Raw genomic sequence first — 24037 nt, 5'->3', positions numbered from 1 at the left:
GATGGCGTGGTGTCAGTAACTGGTTTCCTTGGACTGATACCACGTTCACATTGCACCCTACAAAAGCAGGACAGTTTTTTCCTTCCATTTTGATGTAAAATGCAAAAGGCACTGAGGAAAGAGCTATTTTTACTGAACAGATAACTAGAGATATTTTGATAACAAAGGGCAAGGCTATTGTGGTCGCAGTCAGGAAAGAGGGGCAGGGTGGAGTGTCTTTGCAGGAAGGGAGCTTTGAGAAGGATGCATCAGCAGCAATTGGGAAGTGGAGGCAGAGTCTCCCTCATGCACTTCATCAGAGCCCTTTCCTCAAAAGTAAGTGTTTTGATAAGGTGGTAGGATTGGCTCATTGTCTGTTCTCAAGACAAATCAGCTGGCATTGTGAAATACATTTTGATAAAATAGCTCTGTACTTCCAGCTCCGAGTCTTGGTGATGACTATGCAAATAACTCCAGTTTTGCTTTCGGATTTATGAAGTCATCAGAAACCAGCCATCAAAGTAGCACAATAATCTAGTCACTTTTTCTGTATTTATTCAGCAAATAATTGGAAACAGAATTACATTCCAGGCCAGAATTACATTCTACAACACAGTCCTTTCTGATTAGGAAATCTAACAGAACACAAAGCCAACACATTTAAATAGCCCCCAGAAAGTGAAACAGGAAATTAACTTCTCTGGTACTTCTTGATACAGGAGCTGTGTGCACTTGAAATATAATGGTTTCTATGGTTTCTATAATGGTTTCACTATTTCTATGAACTTCTATGCAAAGATGAAAAAGAATTTAAATGTCACATTTGGAATTAATAAAGGGCTGCACAGTTCTCTAAGTTAATTATTTAGGGCAGTAGAACCACATGTCAAGTTTTTTATTATTGCTCTTCTTATTAATGCTGTTTAATATTAGTGCAGTAGTTCCTAGGAGTGCCACTCATGGACTTTTGCAATGCTGTGCTAGATTAGTGTTTAGCAGTGAAGGAAGGTCTGCAAGAGAAGTCAGGCAGTTCACTGCTCACAAATATTGCCAGTAGTGCCAGTGATGTTTGTATAAGGCTGGTTCTCTTTTGTGGCATTTCTGTCACACTCCCCTTTCATGCAAAAGCCTTTTGGTTTGCATAGTGGCTCATGTATCTCTCTTGCCCAGTACCTTCAGAAAGCACTGGGGTTAAAGGAAGCTGCACCAAAACTATTGGAGGCTACTGGACAAGACTTTGCACAGTCTTGGCTAGCCTGGTGTAAAGAGTGGCTGCCTGTAACCAGCACAGGGACTGATGCCACCAGAATGGGGCTGCTGAAAAGATGATTCACAGTTTTTAAGTTCTTCATTAAGAGAAGCTTCGGCAGACATGAGTTGGGTCATTATGTTAAGAATTTTGTTTCTGAAGTTGAAGTGATGGTCAATGAAATTCTATGGCAATAGTTCAAACTATATATTTGCTTCCTTGCCAGGCAGAGACAATGCATCAATATTTATGGAATTATGCAATCTTCTTGGAATCTGAAAAAAAGCCAGGGAACTATTTTTCTCTCTTCAACTTGAAATATCTTTGCTCCTTTCTTCTTGGCCACAACAATGACAGTAATTATATATTATCAGACTTGCTTACTGACCAGATTTTTGATTTTTGGAACAACCCAGAAATTCTGTATAAAAGGGGAAAGCTTCAAAGACTAATACAAGCAGTTATATCTTTATACATTCATAACCTAGAATTGGCTATACTAGTTTCAAGGGAAAATGTCAAAACATTTTCTCTTTAACAGAGAACTTCACAAGTATGTGGAACTTGCAGAGAGACAGAACTAAGAATTGCACATCAGATAATTGATGTCTATTTTCAGTCAGACAAGGATGGTTACGTAATTCTTAAGCTTTCATATAATGCAAACTAGGCTGTTTATCATCTCATTTGTTAAGACCTCAGAGGAACATACTTTGATTTGTTAATTTCTTAAAAATCCATAATAAATCTTATGGAGTTCAATTTGTTTTCTTTTGTGTTTTCGTGTAATTCTGTAAAAAAATTTCTGAAAAAAAAAATCCATTTTAATGCGTTTTTATTCACTTTACATGCCATTGTGGTTTGTTTAGACCAGTTGCTAGGGCTGTGGATCATCTGTGTAACAGCCAATTGCACTAAACTGAGCACTCAGCTAAGTGCAATGGTTTGCACGTTGTAAAAGGTATAGTATGTCAAAGCTGACATGGGCCTTATCCTAAATCACATAGGGAAATTCAGTTTTGCTGTAAAGCCTCATTAACTTCAGTGCAGACAGCCACACTATCCTCTAGTTAAGACACGGGCCTCAGATGTTCCTTACCAATCCTTATCATATAAAGTGTATTGAATCTGTAATAAAATGACCTGCAAACAAGTAACTGGAGACTTCAAGGTAGAGAAGAGCTAAAAAATGGATGGGACAGGAAAAAATTTGAACATTTAACAATTATTTTGAAATATTAAAAATGTTATGGGTCTTTTTTTTTTTTTTTTTTTTTTTTTTTTGTCTAAGACTGCTGCACACTAAAGTTATGGGAATGCCAACAAAATCAGAACCGTAAAATGCTGAAATATTTGAACAGCTTATTTTAATCTATTACACTCTGCTTCTTTTATACCAGCTCTCTGCCCAGACTGAATTTTTGTGATTGAGAAACATCTTATAATAACCAGCAGAGTCTTTAAGTGTATTAACATGACTGCTATTGCTCTAATACTGGAAATTCTGAAATGTATCCAGTAGTAAGTAGATCAGCATGGCCAGTGATGTAAAACATTTTATATGGAGCTCTGGAAGGCATTATAGAATCATTTGCGATGAGCATGCAATTGGCCAGATTTTTTTTTTCTTCTGCATAGCTAATGAGTATTAAAAAAACCCACAAGGACAACCAAAAAAATCCAAACAAAGCTAACAAACAAACAAACAAAAAAACAAAACCCAAACTAACCAACCAACCAACCAAAAAAAAATTTAAAAAAACAAAAATAACCACCCTATGTTGCACTGGCCTGGCAAGAAAACAGAGAGGACACATGTTCCATCTTGTAACCTGGGCTGCAAATAGCTCTGAAAGGAAAGGGCAAAGGAAATAAATTTGGCAACACAACACATGGGTCCTGAGCAAACATTGTAAAAGATGCTGAGCTACTTCATATTTTTTAATGGTACCAAATTAGAGATTGTGTCAAGCTGTTAAATTTAGGAACCTGAATTGACTTGGTGTCCCAAAGATCCCCTCATGGCTTTTTGGGAAGCTAATGGATGAAAGTGTCTGGTGCCAGGGGAGGCTGGGGCACAGGCAAGGGTATCCCCTTCAGGCCTGCTTGGTCCCTCCCAGCTCTGTACCAGGAGGCTTCCTGCACTGGCAGCCTGAAGGATTTTTATCTGTCTCTGGCCTGTGTGTCCCAAGGAAAGCCAGGAAAGCCCTCTGGAGCAGCTGGCAGGGTGCTCTGAGCACCAAGGCCATCGCCAGCTCTCTGACCGCTCCTGACAGGCGGCTGCTCTGCAGGCCTTGTGGACTCTCTCAGGTCCTTCGAGATTTGTGGAAGTAAGCCAGGTCACCACCATTGCCTGCACTTCTTTTTTTTTTTTTAATACTACTATCCATGTTCTCTTGAATATTTGCCATTGCCAAAAGAGAGCATTGTAAACAGTTCTGCTAATCCCCAGAGAACTGGGGAACATACAGTCAGCATTCACGTGGAGGCAGGAGGCAGAGCTGCCTTCCCTGGGAGATCCCACTGCATGCAGCCTGGTGCCCACCAAGGCCTCCAGTCCCAGGGACCATGGGGTCCTCAGGGCCCTCAGGATGCCCCAAGCCCACCTCTGTTCCTGTCCTGCTGTGCCTCACGGCCAGGCAGAGGGAGGCAGAGGGGGGCCCAGCCGGCACCCAGGGCTGCCAGGCCCGGTGACCCAGGCATGAGGTGTGAGGAGGTGCAGGGAGAGCTGAGCCTGGAGTATTGACTGCAGGGGAAAATTAAAGTCATTGCTGGATGTTGAGATGGGAGCTTTTAATGTTAGTTTGAAGCAAAATGCTTAAGGAGTGACAGTGCAGGGGGGCTTCGCTTTTGGGTAGAAAGGTGTGTTTTTCTTAGCATCAAAAAAGAGTGATAGGTGTTAGTGGGTAGGGGTGCACCCAAGGTGCCACTGAGTCCAAGGCAGGACCCATGCACAGGGCAGTGAGCACCCCCAGCCACAGCTGGAGGGGCAGGAGGGGAACAAGCTGCAATCACCAAGTACAACTGGACAAGGGTGTGACAAGGATGTGTCCCAGGCTGCAGCCCCACTGGGCTCCTCACGTGTCCTCAGCTCACCCCACAACACCGCTGTGCCTGCCCACCACAGACAGCATGGAAAATTGCATTTGCTTGTAATATAAAGCAAGAGGTGCTCTCCTGATTTTCTTCCGCAATAAAAGTGAAATGGAAACCGGGAAGTATCTGGCTGGGCTGCCCAGAGGAGACAGGAGAGGAGGCAGAGGAGGTGGGGGCAGGGGAAGGGCTGGATTTAGGAACACAGAGGGAGGGAAATGGAGAAGAAGAGCTGCCAGAAGCTGCTGGCACTGCAGGAGAACAGGAAAGAGAGAAGATAAGAGGGGAGGAGGGAGGGGCAAAGGAAGGAGAAAGAATGCTGGGTGCTGTGTTAAGGAAGGGTGACCTGGCATGCTATAACACTGTGCTTGCCACCCAATTAATGTGTCTGAAAAACACTGGGATGCTGGGAAGGACAAACTGTTAGGTTACTTAATGCAGCTCCTGTGACTTCATCCTGAGCTATTTGTGCTGCTTCTGACCAACATGTGATCAACCTTTACTTGAAAATCCCAGTGTCTAAAGTAGCTTTCGTTTGTGTATTTAGCAAATATATGTGAAATACTCTGGCAGTGCTGTACCGAGACATTTTTCAGTGTTCTATTATCGAGCATCCTAATCCTTTCCATGGGGGATATCTGCTCTGTAGAAAAAACAGACATGGCATTAGAGGCTCAGGGCTCTGAAATAGTTCGTGCATCTCACTGTAGCAGAGAGGCTTATAATTCAACCAAGTGTAATATGAAACTGCATCCTGTAATTGGGGAACAGACTGCTGAGAAGAGTGACTTTATCACTAGATCTCAGGCCTATAAACAACCGCACACATCTTGAATGACATTTGTTTATATGAAAGCATCTGTCTCTTCTCAGTGTGGTCTACTGTGCAAAAATGGTGGTGCCTTGTTTGTGTAGCACTTCCTATCTCCGTGATAAGCTTGCTAAAATTAGAAGTTATTCCATAACTTAGTTTTTAAGGACATACTGCTGACTGTTCATGACTGAAATTCATGAGCTTGACAAGAACTAATTTCTTTTCCTAAACTGAATCCTTTAAATGCTGCTATGGTTCAATCCTAAAGACAAATATTTTTCACCAAAAGAAAATCTTTCCTTTAAGTAAAGTTTCTATTGCTAAAGAACAGCTAGATGATTCCAGATATGAGTGATCCATTTCCCATATGGAGCATCCTATTTTTATGCCTGTGTAAGAAATAAGTTATCCACCATTCCCAAAGATATGATGACAGTGTCTTTGTAATTCACTCATTTCAGAACTCATTTCAGAACGTTTCAGAAGGTCAAGCTGACACTACCTCTGCATGTGTTTCCCTTCCATTTATTCCTTGCAAGAATCTCACACCTCTGTCTATTTTACAGAGGGCTTTCTCTAGGTGCAATTGTCCCTAGGAACTGTTGTGGAAAGATGGTGAATGGTAGACAACCCAGGAGTTCCTGGGGATTCACTGGAGACATCATATACCTTGCTTGTATACAATCTCTTTGCCAGCCGCTGTACTGTTTCTAGGCTGGACTGTGTTGGACCCATGTAAATAACAGTAGGACCAGAGGAAATGGCCTGAAGTTGCACCAGGGGAAGTTTAGACTGATATTAGGAAGAATTTCTTAACTGAAAGAGCAGTCAGGAACTGGAACAGGTTTCCGAGGGAGATGGTGGGGTCATCGTCTCTGGGGGAATTTAAAAAAACATCTAGACATGGCACTTCAGAACACGCTGTAGTGGTCATGGGGTTTTTTTCTGGGTTGACAGTTTGACTTGGTGATCTTAGAGGTCTTTTCCAACTGTGACAATTCTGTGATTCTGTAAAAAAGCAATAAGGTACTGACAAGGTTACATTTAATTTCCTAGAGGCATGAAATAGTATTGTTTAGGTTTGCTCTGCCTACTTTTGTTGTAGCATTCTTACATTTCTCTATTTCTGCTGCACAGCAGACCTCAGCCCCCTGCACGTATCATCTGCATAGGACCCACATTCCTTGGAACAGTTAACATGGGACACACAAAATCCTTTCTTCTAGGTGACCCACAGATCAGCATGAGGCCATGCTGTTACCTGTCAAGTAGTCTTACTTGTTCACCAGAACAGTCCAGATTTCAACTAAACATGTTACCATGAAGGGAACACCATGGTTCAAAAATCCTCCATTGCTCTCCTGAGTTTTTGAACCCTTGAAATATCAGTCCAAAATGAAGGTAGAAAAGATGGAGAGGCATAAAAAATGGAGTTTGGGACAGAAGTCCTTGATATAAAGAGAAGTCTTAAATAATACAATAAATATTTCCTGGTTTGTTGCAGAAAGTTACTAGTTTCTTTTTGTGAAAAATAACAACTATATATTATACTATCAAGGAGTATCCTGTCCTATAACTGTTGTCTTTGCATTGTGTTTGCTGTAGATTGATGACTCCATTCTCCACTATTTTGGAAGCCATACAAGAAGAGCAGTTCTGTACGCACCCCCTGCCCACTGGGAAACCGACCTTCAGCTCTACCAGCGCATCTTGGCAAGACATGGATACACAGTCACAGTCCTTGAAAGCAGGAGACTGATGGAAGATCCTAGACATAAGGGCCCCTATCACAGTAAGAATAATTGGACTTAGTTAATTCATTAATTACTAAATGTTAGCTAGGTCCAGCATTCTTCCACAGAGTTAAAGCTTCTAAACTCTGGATGTAAGTAGGGATACATGCCAAATTCTACCCCAGTTATGCAGCTGATTTTCCACAATTAGATGATCTTTCATTATCTGCTTTCTTTTGTAAGGCTTGCAATACTTTCTGGGTTTACCTGAGAGCTCAGTTTTTGCTTTATGCTTTAACTAATCAGAGTAATCTTGTAAATGAAAGCATAATTCTTTAGCATGCTTGAGGCTGCTCAAATTTCCACCACGAATTTCAAGGTTTTTAAGAGACTTTCTTGAGAATAAGGAACTGGAATAAGGCATTGGAATGGGCTGCCCAGGGAGGTGGTGCATTCTCCATTCCTGGAGGTTTTTAAAAAGAGACTGAATGTGGCACTCAGTGCCATGGTCTGGTAACCACAGTGGTAGTAGATTAAGGGTTGGACTTGGTGATCTCAGAGGTCCCTTCCAACTGGATGATTCTGTGATTCTGTGATTACAGGTTTTTACTCTCCAAACACTGCTTCTACAGAAGTCAGCTTAACTGTAGGTATTTATATTTCACAGTCTAGCACCGATACTTCCTGTAGTATTTTCCCAGTAATGAAATAAATCATAAAAAGGTTTTAGGTATTTTCCAGGAACAGCCTACAGATTCTAGCAGATGTTGTAGAATGTAAAAAAGTCAAATGCTTGCCAATTTAAGGTAAAGAGTAAGACAATACTTATTCTATTTCATGGCAATATAAGTCTGCCTTCCAATATTCCCTCTGTTATGTAAGTGCCTAGCTTTAAAGTTGTGTTTTAAAAACAAGAGGTAAAAGAGCATGCCTTCATACCAGACCAGTGATCTTTTTTTAGAACTGAACAAGTTGCACTCAAAGTTCTTTTACGCTGCCAGTAGTTGATGGGGTTTACTGTTCTGTGGAATATTACTCCATACTTTGGAGAAGGGTATTTTGAATTATGTTTTGTCATAATATTTTCCTAATAAGAATGTTATAAATTATTTAAAAATATATGCCTTAAAGCCTCTATTAAAAAGATATAGACTGAGAAACATCAGTCATGAATGTAATGAAAATACTGTAAAAAGAGTAATTCCTTCATACTTGGTATTAGTAGCTCTCTCCAGTGCTTTTATTTTTGCTCAGTCTGTCTTACTCGTGTATCTTTCACTCTAATTTTGAAAGGATTTTTCTGTTTAGAATGGCTGAGATCCAGGAGACTAGCTGAAGTCATATATGGAAAAAAAAGTTCACCACAAAACATTCCTAACTTTTTTGTGCTGGCCCACTATTAATTTTGGGACCAGTTCTGCTCCCATTTGGAACCCAAATGTGACAGCTCTGCACACTGCTATTCCAGAGAAATCACCTACACCTGGGCTGCAGCACTTTGTTGAGTTCATTGCTGCCAGAGAGAAACGTTGGAAGAACAGTTTTCTTCAGTGGAAATTTTTCACTTATTACAGGCGTTTTGAGTTTTGGTAACTGGAAAATAGTTGGCTAAAAAGGAAATGGATACCTTTTTTTTTTTTTTTTTTTTTTTTTCAGTCAAGGGAAATTTGGTTTATGAGTTTCCTATGAAAAATCTATACAGATGCTTTCTGCTGTAAAATGTAGATTATTAAAATGCAGGATTTTTCACTGAAAATATCTCTGTCAGCAAATCCTCAATCAGCTTTTCTTGAACAAAAAGTAGCTATGCTCTCACCATTCCTTTAGCAGCTAAACACATGGAGAGAAAAGCTCATGGACTGATACCTGTTCTGCTCTCAGCTGTTTGAGTCCTCCTTTTGTGGCAGCCCTAATGATCTGATCTTTCTGTAAGGTTTAACAGATTTGTAAATGGTGTCCACAGCTCTGGAGTCTTCAGCACAAAAAAGAAGACATAGATCCATTGGAGAGGGTCCAATGGAGGGGCTCAAAAGTGGTCAGAGGGCTGGAGCACTTGAAGACAGGGTGAGAAGAGTTGGGGTTTTTCAGGCTGAAGAAGATAATGCTTTAGGAATACCTTATTGTGACCTTTTAGTACTTAAAAGGGGCTTATGAGAAAGATGTGGGCAACTTTTTAACAGGCCTTGTTGCAATAGGACGAGGGGTGATAGTTTTAAACTGAAAGAGGGCAAATTCAGACTAGATATAAGGAAGAAATTTTTTTGCAATGAGGATTGCCCAGTGTAGTGGTAGAAGCTCCTGGAAGCATTCAAGATAAGGTTGGACAGGGCCTAGTTGATAAGGTTGGATCAGGGCCAATCTGATCTAGTTAAAGATATCCCTGCTCACTGCAGGGGGTTGGTCTAAATGATCTTTAAAGGCCTCTTCCAACCCAAACTGATGTATGATTCTAGAATACTTTAATAGTTTAATCTTAGTGTGCTATTAGGAGGGAAATAGGGAGGTGGTACTGTGTTACTAGCAAATTATGAAGTAGTTTAGTTTGACAGAGAGCTGGGATTGCTACTTGGGGCATGCAACTGCTGCTGGGGTAGGTGTGTTGGTCATTAGCTCCAGTATCTGTGATTAGTCCATCATGAAGCAAGAACTTCGAGTGAAGCTGGATAACAGCTGATGAGAAAGATTAAGATTGTATTGACCAGCACAGTTGTAGTGAGACAGGACCAGGTGCCCTGAGTTATTGATGAGTGGGTGTGGGTTCACCTGTGTCTGGCCTCCCTCCTGAGCATGTGCAGGAGCAGGGGGCCAATAAGAGAGCAGCTGACACCCACGGAGGGAGCTCTCACTCTTCAGTGAGGATGAAGAAGCCCTCAGCTCGAGGAGCCCCAGGAGCAGGCAAGAAGGGGTAGATCCCGAGGCCTCAGGAACAGCCCTAGGACATCGTTCAGGAATGGGCTAAACCCCGAGGCCTTGGGATCAGCCTTAGGAGCAAGAAGAGCTCCTCCTGCTACACACAGTGATAAATGTTACACTTGTTTTGTTTGCCAGGTAGGCAGGAGAAGGTGTGACTGGTGTGTTGTTACTCCTTTCCTCCTCTTTTTAAAATAAAGACATGGCTTATGGGACATGTTCTGCTTTTGCTGCAGCCTTGATGTGGGTTGGAAACTGATGCCACACAAATCCACAGAAAAGGAGGAGTGAGAAAGCCCCACACTTCTGGCCTCTCTCCTAGGAGCTTTTCTGTTCTGAGCCACAGGAGTCCCAGGCCTTCCTTCCCTCAAGCTGGCACAGACCAGTGCTGCTCTGTTGGAAGTGAATGGGAGGAGCTGCTTGGCTTCAGAGCAACCTTAGGTTGTGTGAGGGTGGCAAACACTGGAAAAGAACTTTTTCAGAGCCTTCTGCCTTCCTCCCTGTGCCTTCAGTCTGAGAAGCTCTGATCTTTGGGGCCACAGCAAAGATTAACGGGATATGTGGATCCCTATGGCTCTGCCTTCCAACCTTTTCATAATATTTTTTAACAGGAAGGTTTAACTTTAGAAATATGTTCCACTAAAATGCATTTCTGACCTGCAAAAATAATGTTCACTAGTTATTATAGTCTGCTTCCTGAACTTCTCCTGAATTCCTTTCTTTCTCCACATGACACCATACAAGATAGTTAAATTGCTTATATCTTTCTTTCTGGAGTGCTCAGCTTTCCTGTCCTTTGCTCTCTGTGTCTGCCTCATTAGCCAATGGTGACCCTCCTTAATAGGCATTTCCTTCATTTGCCAATTCTGCATCTCTAATGATAGTTACTCAAAACATGTGCAGTTGTATGCTAGAATCTGGCCAACCAGTTCTAACTCATTCTACAATAAGGTGCAGAATTATGTTGTTACAGAATTATGTTGTTACATTCTGCATGGCCTTAATGATACTCTGGCCATGGAAAAAAGCACACCTATTCAGGCTGCAGGCAAAATAAGTACAGCATATCAGTATATGCTCCCCACTGCCTTAGAATGTTAATTTTAACAACTTGGTAGAAATTTGTGCATTTGCAGAGAGTGATTTAAAAAGGAAAAAGAATCATAAACACTTTCATAGCATTGATTTTACATTATAATTTCCTATTTTTAGAATACTATAGTTAAGTATTTAAACTTTACTACGGCTTCTGTTTGCAGTTTGAGTGACATTGAGTGAACACGAAATTTTGGCAATGCCTTTTGAAAGATATTTACAATGAATATATAGGCTTGGATTTAGTTGGGGTTTTTTTTGTGATTAATTGTTCCCTAAGATAAGTATTATATACATCTCAGCTTTGGTCAATATTTACCTCTTGGTACAATAAATCTTGACATTTATTCACACTGATATCAATACCGGCTTCATGTCCTATTAGTTTACCTGGGACTGTTAAGTGGAGATCATATACTATATGTATGCTTAAATTTACATACATTTCAAAGAATATTACATCTGAACTACTTTCCTCTTCACTGACTTTATCAATATGTATCAACTTCAGTTCTGTTTTCTGCTATTTTAAAGTTCAAGTACTTGGCTGCAGAAATTTAGCCCTGGATCCACCAGCTGCCTATGAGGATGATCTGGCTTTTTGCAGATGTGGGAGCGGTGCTTGGGTGGAACTGCTCCAAGAACAGGAAGGGATGTGTGAGACAGCAGACCCACGTGAGCAAATCTAGCAAATCCTGGTCTTCCTCTCTATGTGCCTGGGTCGAGAGATTTGTCTGGCATTTAAGGTGGCATCTCATCGCATTACATAGGTATTACAGCAAAAAGGGAATGACTCCTCATTGTTAAAGAGACCTGAATATATTCACTCATTTTGCTGTAAAATGTTGATTTGAGACTTGTTGAATTGTTATGGCATTTATGACCTCTGCTTCCTTCCTAATCAGCTCTTGATAGAGTGCTCTGTTTCTTCCTTGTACCCAGTGGTTGCTCTCTGTAAAAGGTGTTGCTTGGAGAATGTCAGGAAGCATGAGCCTGCAATAGCAAGCACAGGGGGTCAGCAGATGTGGAGTGAGGCAAGATACAGGTTTCTGTCTCTCTCTGAATCATGCATGACTGAAAAAGCCATTGGGGATGAAAGAAAATTCTGCTTCAGTCCTCCTGAAACCCAATTTCCCAAGTCAGTCTTACTTTTTTTGGTTTGGTTTGTTGCGTATCCTTTGGAAAAATTGCTCTTTAAAGAAAACTTAAGAAAATATTTGTGTCTGTTCACTTGTGCTCACATCAGGACTAGGAGGCAGAGAAATGTTGCCACACCAGAGCTAGAGATGGAGAAAGTAGGATAAAAACCATATGAGTCACTGTCAGAACTGAGTTGCATGCCCCTTGCTGGATATGTCTTTATGTTATTCCTTTAGCACCTCTAATACTCCTCACTGTTCATACTTTTGACCAGAAGCTAAATCAGTAAAAGAAGCAGTTTAGTTGCTGACATCTGGCCAGCAGCAAGGTAAGAACTTGCAGAAGTGCTACTTTGTAAGTGCAGCCACTAATAGTTCCTTGAGGCTGCTAATTAGTCTAGAGAATCAACTACAGCCATGGGTTTTGAAGGCCCCTGAGGATGTATCTGGTGACTGTCATTCACTTTTCATTTGTCAAGATATTCTATATCTGAAAGAGTGATGAGGCTTAGAGGAGGTCATAGAGACAGGAGGACACAGAGATGCTCTTTCTTTACTGAGTGTGAAGACAAGTATGAGTAGAGGAGCAGAGATGAATGTTAATGTGAAGTATTTTAAAAGTCTGCTGCGAAGGAAAAAGACCACAATCTGTTTTTCATGCCTATGGTAAACAGGACATGAAGTACTACAACAACAACAATAAAGTCAGGTTAGTTAACTAGGAAATCTGCTTTGGGGATCATATGGTTCCTTGGGAGCTGTGCAGCTTAGAGGTCCTGGAGTCTTAGAGGTCCTGGCTTATTAGGTAAAGAGATTTTATTGGGTGCAGTGTGTCCCCTTGTGGGGTAACAAGATGGACTAAAAGACTTCTTAAAGTCTGTGACTATCCTTGAGAAAATGAAGCAGATATACTGAAGAGGGAAAACATACTGGTTTCTAAAGCAGATGGAGAGATTTCAGGTACAAATCAGCTGTGGTAACTCAGGGCTTGGAGGAATAAGCAATACGTAGTTTACAGGATCTTCTTAAAATGAAAAATATTCTCCGAAAACCCCCAAGTATTTGAGAAAATATTCCTGACAGGGGAAAAGAGAAGGGAACTCAAAATCAGTGGTTCTTAGAGTTTAGCCAGCTGAAGTTTGAGAAGGGAAAAAGCAAATAACATACTGGTTTTCATGGCACAGCATGTAAAAATCAGTACTGAGAGAACCAAATCTCCTCCCTTAGTGAGTGGTTTTGTATGAACTTTGAAATACATTAATGGGAGTAGGTAGCATGAATTCTTTTTAGTTTTATTGCATTTTTTTGTTGTAATCGTTCAGAGTACAGTTAGGGGACCCTAACTGCTGTTTGTCTCAGCTTCAGACAAGTTTCCATGAAGTCCAACTAACTTTAGCAAACAATTATAAAGAGTAAAGGCCTCAAGCAAAATTGCTGGTGTGTTCTGTAAACATCTGGTTGCCATTTTCAATTACAAAGACCAACCCACTGAAGGAAGTAGTTTAGTTTTTTTGGAACAGAAATGGGACACTGGGTTTTTTGTTCTTTTTCATAGTGGAGAGTAAAGGAAATGTCAGGAATAGAGAGGTCAGTAGATGCTTGGCTTTTATAAATACAAAAGTCTCTGAGAAAATTAAAGTAAATTGAAATCAGGTCCTGAAAGTGTAAACAACCCTGTGGAGGCGAGGTTAAATAAGCAGGGCTGGAGATTCTAACATGCCAGCAAAATCATAAGATCATTCTATCATAAGTAAGTAATTTAAAATATTGTGCAAAATAATAATGGTGAGGCTGGCAATGGAATCATTTTGTGGGTTTCCTTGGAAATACATGTAAATCTTAAAAATCTAGCAGACAGATTTTATCTTCCAAAAATTATTTTGGTGAACTGCTAGTACAAATATATAAGCTGACCATATACAAACCTCTTGGCTTCCTCACACAAAACACGTCATGTGAGTCCTGTGCAAAATTTTGACACACATTTTAAAAGCATTATTTTGGTATGTTATTAAGTAAGAAACTTCCTAAACAAGCTAAATAGGTAGAAATGGGATCCTCAGAGCATGCTTTGTTACAAGCATATTTAATGTTTTTTAAATTTTTTCTGCTTCTCTAAGATGAAAATTCATATATTTTTTGGAATAAGATGTATGCCTGAGTCATAAGCTTTTTAATTTTTCTTTTAGCAATTAAGCCTGGCTGTTTGCCAGCTGCTTGAAAGTGGGTGACTAATCTCATGCCACAGACAGTGTTGGTTTCAGTACAAGACAGATCAGTTTCTGACAAAGCCAAATAAATGCTGCTCTCTAATATGATACTGTGGTTTCTTGTTAGAAAATCTAAATGCATCATATATGCCTCTGAACAATAAGTATTCTTCTTTCTAATTATTAGCAGAACATATTCATGTTTTCTAGCAAAAGAGCACACAAACTATTTCCTTGTGTTACTAAAATAAACTCTCTGTAGAACCGTACTGAAACCCCTGCTTCAAATGCACTCTTTTCTTTGAGAAAGGGAAATTCTTTATTTGTTCATTTAAAAAGTATAAGGACATTGAACTTTGTCAAGTTAAAAGCAAAATATTTCATTTGGTCATATTGTTACCAAGCATACCTTTATTTGAATGTTATTTTTAGTCAAATAAACAGAACATAGAGTCCAGTTGAGAGTGTTATTTATTAGGCTGACTTAGAACTTTAAACAATTAAATATTACACACTGATTACACAGTGAGCTAAAATTAAACTTTGCTGGAATAAATTATGTCATGTTAATAGAATCTTAAAAACACCAGTGTCCAGGCAGATACACACACTGGCCAAAGGAAATCACTGGAATTAAATAAAACCAAGGTATTAAGGTGCAATTATACAAGCTTTATAAACTGCAAATAACATGAAAACCCCATAAAAGAGTCTGAGGCCATATTTTGTAAATTTAGTGTATGGGATAAGAAGGTAATAGCAGATAATTTTTTAATTAGTGTTTTTAAAAGACTTCCCATTAAGAAATGTATTCTGGCTCTGAAAGGATTCAAGCACAGACTCTGGTTTATTAATAAATATGCCTGTTCCTAAATGTCAAATGATTGTCTTCCAATATAGGTGCTGGGAGAATGACAGTAAGCCTAGCCAGAAGCCTGTAGCAGTCATACCAGAGCACTGTCTAAGGGATTTTTGCATTTGTGCTGCCTGATGTTTTTGCTGCTGAAAGCTCTGCACCCTTTTGATGCACTCGCTGGCTCTGAGCCCTGGTCAGCTGTGAGCAGCGTGGTGTCTTTCATCATTGTCCTGCCATTTTAGGTAGAGACATTATTACTTCTGAAACCAAACCAAGTTGAGGTTTGGGGTTGGGGTTTTTTTGTTTTGTTTTGTTTTGTTTTTGGGGGGGAGTTTAATTTTTTTAAGGGTTTCATTTGTTTGGGTTTCTTTCTTTGCTTTGGTTTGATATACTGTGTTTTGTTTTGGTTTTTTCTTTACCAAACGCATCTTTTATTGATTCAGATAGCTAAAAGCTTGTGCACTGTGTGGGCCTTCATTGTAATTTGCAGCCAGCCCACTCCATTCCTAGGATCAGATTCCAACTTTCTCCAGCTGCATCCACTTCCAGCTGACAGCTCTTTTGAATGCTGCATCCCAGAAATGCCCCAGACATCAAAAGTGCAGTAGCCACCCACGGGTTAGAACATGTTTCTGAAAATTTCATACTCCATATTGTTGTTCTGCTGCCTTATTTTACATCAAAAGGGAACTTTTCCTTCATGAGGGAAATTTTTATATTGATTAAATTCCTTCAAAGTTGATTTTTCAGTGTAATATTGAATATCCTTTTCTTCAGCCCTGAGGTTTTCCATTTGGAGGTAATCATTGTTTGCACAGATGTTGAAGAGAAAAGAAGTTTCTCTGATATACTCAGAAATCAAAACTAACAGTTTAAGTTGGTCATGAGAGCTTTCAGATTTCTGGAAAAAATTATTTCATACAGAAAACTATAAACAAATATTAGACCTACTCTTTGGTTAGAAAGGAAACTCCCCTCTTAATTGTTATAATTTTTGGCATGCATGTTTTCTTACAAAACAATGTCCTTTTTTCACAACAGAAGGGCAAAATATGGGATTTGTACTAAAAAGTAACAAAAAGAATAGTATTTGAATAATCTTAACTGGTAGCAAGATTAAAAAAACATAGTCTTAACATATTTGCTCAGTTTTGCCTCACATAAGTAAAAATAATATTCAGATTCAATAGATGGAAAGACAGAAAAGCTGGGTGGTATGCATTTTGGAAAGCTTGAAACAAATTATTCAAGGCATAAAGTGTTTCTATAACAAGCTCACTGTTGTAATGACTTTGCTTCTGACATTTGTGCTAACGCGTTCCAAAATAAATATTTAGCTATAAAAGGGAGTTTAATTTTTAATTTATAGCGACTACTAAAAATATGTATATATATATATATATACATAGAGAGAAGACAATGAGTTTTCTTCTGCATTGTGTAAATGCAAGGTGAATCTGGCACAACCAGTTATTTTAGATCTGACTGTTGTAATAAAGCTCTACTGATAATATTTTTGAAAAAAGACTTTTAGTGCAAAATGGTGAAACAAAACAAAGTAATTTTTTCTTTATTTGGAAGAAAAACAGTTTGCTGCAATTCATTATTTATTTTTTAGAAGACATAAACCAGAAAGCCTGTCAAGATTTTCAAATGCTTTGTTAAACAGCCTGATAAAGAAAATAAGAACAAGACCTAGCTATCTGGAACCAAATTCAGAAGCATTTGTCTGTCTAAATGGGAATTAAGTGTTTTGGGTATTTTTAATTTTTTTTTTTTTAAATCTGGCTTCAACAATTCTCTCAAAAAGGAAGAAAAGCCCCCACTGCAATTTTCATTACCACAATGAGGCTAAGTATCACTGAGGCCTTTATGTGAGTCATTCTTCAGAAAAAAAAAAAAAAAAAAAGTAATTTTCTGTAGCAAGTAGGATGAAACAAGGACTTTAAAACATAGAGTTTGCCATATTAGCATTATATTGACTTGGAATGAAGTGCTATGGCTTAAGAAAAAAGGCTAGAGAACCCCTGGAGAAAGGTTCAAGAACAGAAAGAAAGAAGTAGTCAGGAAGACACTAGCAGAGAAGATAGTCACAGTCTACGCAGGTTGCTCTCTTTATGACATGAGGATGTGTGCTGTAAGAGAAAGCAGCTGATTTTTTCTTCTCTACCCAGCTCCATGACACCTCTGATCTACATCCCAGGCGTTAAAGTCCACATTTTTGCAAATCCAAGACTGTGGGGTTTTCTGTTCACCTTCAGAAGTAAGAGGTCTGACCCTACATTTGTTTCAAATGTTTGAGGAGATAATTTTAACATATGCTTTAGAGTTTATTTTCCATGGATGCTTTAAATGGTAGTCATGATGATGTCTGTATCACCAGCTCACCACCTCATGACATGCCTGATGGAGTAGAGTAGGCAACATAGGATGCTGCATAGAAAACAGTATCTGTGCAGTACAGTTGGAAATCTCCCTTACATTAGCTGTGACTTAATTATTGCATCACTGTCCTCAGGTTCATCTAACTTATAAATAAAATGGGTCAGTTCCCTAGTCTGGAGAGCAAGTGATACAGCATGTCTCATATCCATGTATCTAACCTCTTTTTCCCTGACTGAGGGTGGCCTGCTCTTCACTGAGTTTTAGGAACTGTCACTGGCTTAAGCTGTCTCCTGGGGCATTGGATGGCCACCCAGGGAGAGGAAAACAAACACAGTGGATGATTGCAGGACAGTGGTTGAGCCTGTGTCCTGACACTGTTTAGTTTAGCCATTGCCTCTGTTCCCAAGATTCTCTTTTCCTGATTGCTTTCAGACCCTTAGATATTAAGGATTCTGACACAATTACTTTTGGCATTTATTACTTTTGGCATTGATGCAGTGATCAAGGACTGCCCTGCTCAATTTAAAATAGGTGTCTTTGTTTGTTGCATAGGTGATCAAACACCTTACTTTTAAGATTATAATTGCTATACTAATTAATTGTAATTAGAATGAGACAGGACAATAAATCAGATAAACCCATCTACTCCTTAGCTGCCCTCCTGAGGCTCCTCTATATCCATAGAAGGAAGGAGGCTGCTTTCTCAGCTCTAGCACAGTTTTTGCCCTTTAAAGTCAATTATGAATTCCTGTTAGTGCCATCATTCAGAGGGCTTCTCAGCTCCTTTTCATCACGTGCTGCTGCAGAAAGTGTGAGTTGTAGAAAGGTTGGGATGAAGGGCAGGATGCAACTGGGAGTCTGTATATATAACTGGGAGTCTGGATTCCTTGGGAACTCTTCCTCCCCAGGCACTACTTTCCCATTGAATCACCTGCTGAATCTTTTTTCCAGCTTCCAGCTCTTTCCATGTGTTGCCTGTGCCTCTCTAAATACTCAGGCTCTTGCTTATAAACAGAAGCAGAATCAGAAGGTTTTGTAATAGCCTAGTAGGAGAGATGCCTCAGTACCTCTTGTTTTTGTTGTGGCTCCTATGAACACACTCATCCAAGTCCCAAATCCAGCAGCCTGACCGAGGTGAGGGTGATGTAGATCCATGGCCCTGTGTCCAACCAGCAGCAAGGCTGAGTGTGTGTTCCCAGCTAGTACACAAACACACACTCCTACACTCCACACCCACCTGGCCACAGATCAACACAGACCAACACTCTCAGCACTCGCAGACAGACAGCACCCACAGTCTCATCCAGTGGCCAGTGCTCACACATATAATTGTACACCCAACTCCACCTGCTCCCACCATAGACTCATGAGCCTCCAAGCCATGATACCCCTCCAGGGGCTGCACTTAGTGCCCCAGACACACACAGGTATGCAAGAGAGCCCTGCTATCAGGAAAAGAGCTGCCAATGGAATTTAATGAGAAGACGAGACAAACTGCCTAGACCAGCAGGCAAGAGGAACAATCAGCCAGTGCTTACAGATGGCAAGCCCTTTTTACCTCTTTTTTTTTTTTTTTTTTTTTTTTTTTTTTTTTTTTTTTTTTTTTCCCCTTGTTCCACTTCAAAACACCTTGATGCTTCCTTTTCCCCAGCTTTGGTACCTCTGCTAAACAGCTCATAATAAGCTCTTCTGCTGCACCCCATAATGAGTCCATTACTCATAGGCAGTGCATTTTCTCCTCTTCCCCAGGACCACAGGGTGCTCTGGGGCTCCTGTTCAACTCAGTATGATGGGCACTGGTGCTGTCTCCCCTAGGATATCTGGGGGATGAGTGTCTCTGACAGGGTTACTGGGGTCCCCACACCCAGCATGGTGCCTCTGAATTTCTTGGGGTGTGTGTATGTGCGTGAAAGAGAAAAGTGTTTTGTAGGCAGATCCCTCTCTTTTCTTGTCCATGGGAGCAGCCAAAACCTCTGAGTTTCTCCCAGTAAAATATCAGAGCTTCATGCTTAATTAAATGACCTCCCATCCCCAAGCAACCGGTTTTTTACTTAAAGTTTCTGTAATAGAATTTTTAATCCTCTTGATTTTTGCATTAATTGTTGGGTTTTAATCTCAAATCTCTGTATCCAGCCAAGCGGAGGTTTTTTTGTCCCTGGTGTTTTCTTCATTGCTGTATGTGTTTGTTTTCCTTCTATTGCAGCTCTGCTCCATGAGGGACAGAGACAACTAACTCACATATTTAAACTGCTGCTTTCCTTTATGTTATCTGAACTTTAACTAAAATAACTTTATAATAAACAAATGGAGATGTTGATGAATAATGTGTATATCAGACCAGAGCAGGCATATATGCACACAAGCAGTGTGCTGTTCAGTACGCAAAAGCTGTGACCTGAACTCTTTTAAACTTTTATTTGACTCACTTGCTCATGATACATCTTTCCACTTCATGACTGCATGCTGCTTTTTCCACATGACTTTGCCTTAGGGCACATAGAACGGGAATATGAAGTTCTTTCCTGGATATAGTCCCAAGAATTATCTGTTAGAATAACTTGGATCACGTAGCAGCAAGGGTTTTCCAAAGGGAATTGTGTCAAGCAGTGTCTTCTCCTCTGGCAGAGGATCTTTGATCCATGCATGGCCCAAAGCTACCTCTCACACTTAGCCACTGCTACTAAGGCAGGGACATAATTGCAATTTTTCCAGTGCCTGTGACAGGTGGAGTATATTGACAATAACTTCCTTGACTATAGAGTTGCTCCTCCTCCCCCCCATGAGCTTCTTCATCCCAATCTGATCCCTGCACTGTGTGACCCACCCCCTCCCCACAGTCACATCCTCTCTTTCCAGCTTTCATCTGGTTCTTCATCGCACTTCACTGTCAATAATCTGTCTCTAATATCTCTCAATCTGGCTTTTCTGTCACTTTCCTTCTCCACCTTCACAGCAGGTAAGAAACCCCCTACTCAGCTGGGTTGGGTGAGCTTTGGCAGGCGTGTGGCAGCTTTCTGCTTTAACTGGGTACCAAGGGCTTCCATTCCAGAGAGGGTTGGGTCCCAGTCCCACAATGCTTTCTAATGCAAGTGAGAAACATATCTGGTAGCTTTGTGGTAGCCTAACTGATGTCTTAAATACATTTAGAGTAAGAATTCCATCATTTGGGAACAACTAGAGATGTAAACCTTTTTAACTTGCATGCAAGTCGAGCATACAGTATTGGATTATTAGATTCTTTTGGATTCACTGAAGCTTGCTATGTGGAAAATGTCCATGTGTGGAGAGCATACCAGAGTAATCTAAATATTCATCTGGAGCACAGTGTGTAATCACAGAAGTGGAATAAGAGGCTTGAGTGTTTGAATTGCCCTGATCTGTTTGCCATTGGGTCAGAACTAAATATTTTCCTTTTGTTTGCTATTGGACTTTACTGTAGCTCAGAAAGTACTTTTGACAGCATATTTTCATAGTCCGAGTTGACAGATTACACCAGGATAAAGACTATAGGTGGTTAGAGTTACAATCAGTAATACAACTCTGTGGAGAACCGTCCTCAACCTGACACAGTTTCTCCCTGATACACTAAGGAACACCTAATTCATCTGTCTTACATACCACAGTAGTTGTCTCCCCATGTCAGACTAATATAATTTTTTAATGTACTTCAGTTATTTTTATTTCCAGTATTCTCTTCATTCTTTGGTTGGACAGAAAAATGCATGGACATAGTTTAATACTTCAGGTTTTTTGTGCACTGCTTTTCCTTACTTAGAGTTATCTGCAAAATTAAAATCACTGCATTTGTTTCAAGTCTGCAAGTTCTTTCATAGTTATCTTTTATAGAAGGGTAATTGAAGAAAGGGTTGTTAATTTATTGCATGACTGAATGTGGTATAAATAGAGAAAAGATTATCCTGTCTCTTCTCCATTCTACTATTTATGGCTGCAATAGATTTCTTTTGCATCTTCTGGAGAAAGTCATCTACTATTAGTAGTTACTCTAGCGAGGAACTGGAGTCAACCAACTGGTTGACTGGGTAGGTAGGTGCAAGGCAGTTTTAGGGTCTGAGACCAGGTGGAAAAAGGGAAACATCTTGCCAAATTTAAAAATTCTGGGAGAAACTGGTAACTCTTGCCTTGTTACACTCACTTGTTTTTGTACTTCTAAAATCCTGCTTTAGATAGGCAAAAGAATGCTGGCTTGCTGTCCTTGATATAAGGGCTTCTTAATATAAAGAAACAGAAATTAAATAACTCTCATTCTTCAGACAAGAATGGCACTGTGCCTCCCCATTTATAATAGGTCTAATATCTTCTCATAGTATTTGAAGAAAAGATACAGAACAGTCAAGCATCACCCTGCTCCCCAAATGCTGAACTCAGATATGGCTGTGCATTAATTTGTGAGCACAGGGCAATGTGTCATGCTAAGCTCTTCAGGGACAGATGAGCTGTCCTGAGAACTAGACTGGTTTCACTTGGTTTATACCAGTCTCTTCTCCACAAGAATGCTTCCCTTGGCACTTCAGAACATCTTAATTAGGGGGTAGCTGAGCCAAAATTAAACCCTGATCATCCTCCAGGGAGGTGAATAGTGTCTGTCCTCAGGGTTCCTGCTGCCTTCCCCTGGCAGCCATACAGCAACTGTATGAAGTATTTTGTGAATGAATTGACTTCATCAAACAAGTTCAGCTTCATGCATAGGGTGTTCTTTTTTTTTTTATACTTAAAATACTACACTGCAATTAATGTGCCAAAAGATTTCAACCTAATTTTTCCAGTTAAGCAGGTGGTTACTGGACTGGGCTGTGTGTTATGGCAGAGTACAGTCTGTCTCAACAAGTAGCATGAGGCATGCTGTGTGAGACAGCAAAATGTTTGCACATGGACAGGTGAGTAGCTGCTTTTCAGAATAGTTCCAAAAATACCAGAAACCTTGCCATCATTGCTATCAAACCTTGCCTATCTTTGATCAGCAGAGTGATCATTTCTTCCTAGTTGTTGTAATGAGTCCAAATTGTGATATAAAAAACTTGTAGAAGGCTGCATCATTAAGAGAAAGCATTCAGTCCAACAAATGGCATTCTGATCTCTGCACAAGTGAGACAGCCAAGCTGCTATAACCAGAAATAGGCTTCAAAGGATATTTTTCCCTGGAGTGTTATCAGTGAAGCTCAGATCTTTGGAGGTGTAGAATTTGCACACCCTCAAACCCCATCCCACAGCCTGCCTGATGCTACTGCCCTCTGGGATGCTGAGGGGCAGAAAATCCAGCCCAGAGCCCAGAGCCAGGCAGTGAGCACTAGTTCTGTCTTTTAGACATCTGGTAGTGCTCCCACTCTAAACTCTTGACTAGAAAGCTATTGGCTCTTACAAACTGACACATTGCAGGATGAAGCCTGCTTTTTAAAACATAATACTGTGTCTTGCATAGAGTTGGATTTGTGCTCATGCTACTTCCATAAATATGTGTCTCCTCACCAAACTTAATTAAATCCATGATCACTTCACTATCCTGCAGGAGCAGAGGAATTTGACTTTTTTTCACCTGCAGACTATGAGGAATGATACTATGATACATGAAGCTAAAATTTATATATTATGTTGTTTTGTTAGAGATCGGGACTACAACATAACAAGTGTATTTTAACTCACTATATTGTATCAGTACTTAAACAATGACTTTTCCTGCAAATCTTATCTTCACATCCATGCAGCTCAGAGGTGCCTGAAATATGTTTCAAGGAGAGCCGAGAGGAATTTCTTCTAGAAAAAACCATAATGTACAAATCTCAAGATCTCCCTTGGCAGGGGTTCTGTTTCCTCCTTAACATATGCCAGTACTTCATCCTTGTGGTTAGTAACTTTTCTTTATGTAATCTTTGCTGCAAATTAAAATGTTTACCTTTTGATGGGTAAAAATTTATTCTATGGTGTGATTCAAACCCAGCTGGCAACAGCCCCACAAGAGCTGAAGCTCACTCCTCCCCAGTGGGATGGGGAAGAGAATAAGAGAGGTAAAAGTGAGAAAATTTATGGATTGAGAAAAAAGTAAAACCAACCACACAGGCAAAGCAAAACAAGGAATTAATTCCCTGCTTCCCATCCATCAGCCATCTTTAGGAAAGTAAGGTTGATCACATGTAAAGTGTTTATACTTCCTCTCAACTTGCTGTCATTTGCTATTTATAAATGCACTTGCTGCTCCATCGTGCAATTTGTTAATGAGAACAGGACTGAATTTACAGTGGGTTATGCTCTGACACTGCTTGTGTCTTCAAAAAAAAAGCCACTTTCATAGTGTAGAGTTAATTCTTTTTCAAACAGCTGTGCACTCACCTGATATGTTGCTTTTCTGGATACAGTGTCTAAAGACTTACTGAAGTCAAACTGTTTCATTGCTACCATTTCATTTGTTCCCTCTATCAGTTACTCAGCCAAAATAATTTAGACAAATTTTATATGTTCTTGACAAACAATGTTGGCTGTTTTTGTCATGTTCTCCTCTAATGCTTGTAAACTGAGTATTTTTAGGGTAATGATGCAAGTGCATGCAAAATTGAAAACTCAT

At 40.0% G+C, this 24037-nt stretch overlaps 1 protein-coding gene across 3 annotated transcripts in view; it reads left to right on the top strand.

The window, feature by feature from the left end:
* CPED1 (cadherin like and PC-esterase domain containing 1) overlaps positions 1–24037 on the top strand; it is a 139516-nt gene that overhangs the window by 5783 nt on the left and 109696 nt on the right. For all 3 annotated transcript variants that reach the window (XM_030447225.1, XM_030447206.1, XM_030447217.1), the window contains one exon: positions 6741–6927. In XM_030447225.1, coding sequence (XP_030303085.1) covers positions 6741–6927 — 187 coding nt within the window. The remainder of the gene's footprint in view (positions 1–6740; positions 6928–24037) is intronic.

This window comes from Calypte anna, chromosome 1 (genome assembly GCF_003957555.1).
Source record: "Calypte anna isolate BGI_N300 chromosome 1, bCalAnn1_v1.p, whole genome shotgun sequence".
Lineage (NCBI taxonomy): Eukaryota > Metazoa > Chordata > Aves > Apodiformes > Trochilidae > Calypte > Calypte anna.
Note: the sequence above shows the minus strand (reverse complement) of the source record. Positions and strands in the feature narration are given on the sequence as shown.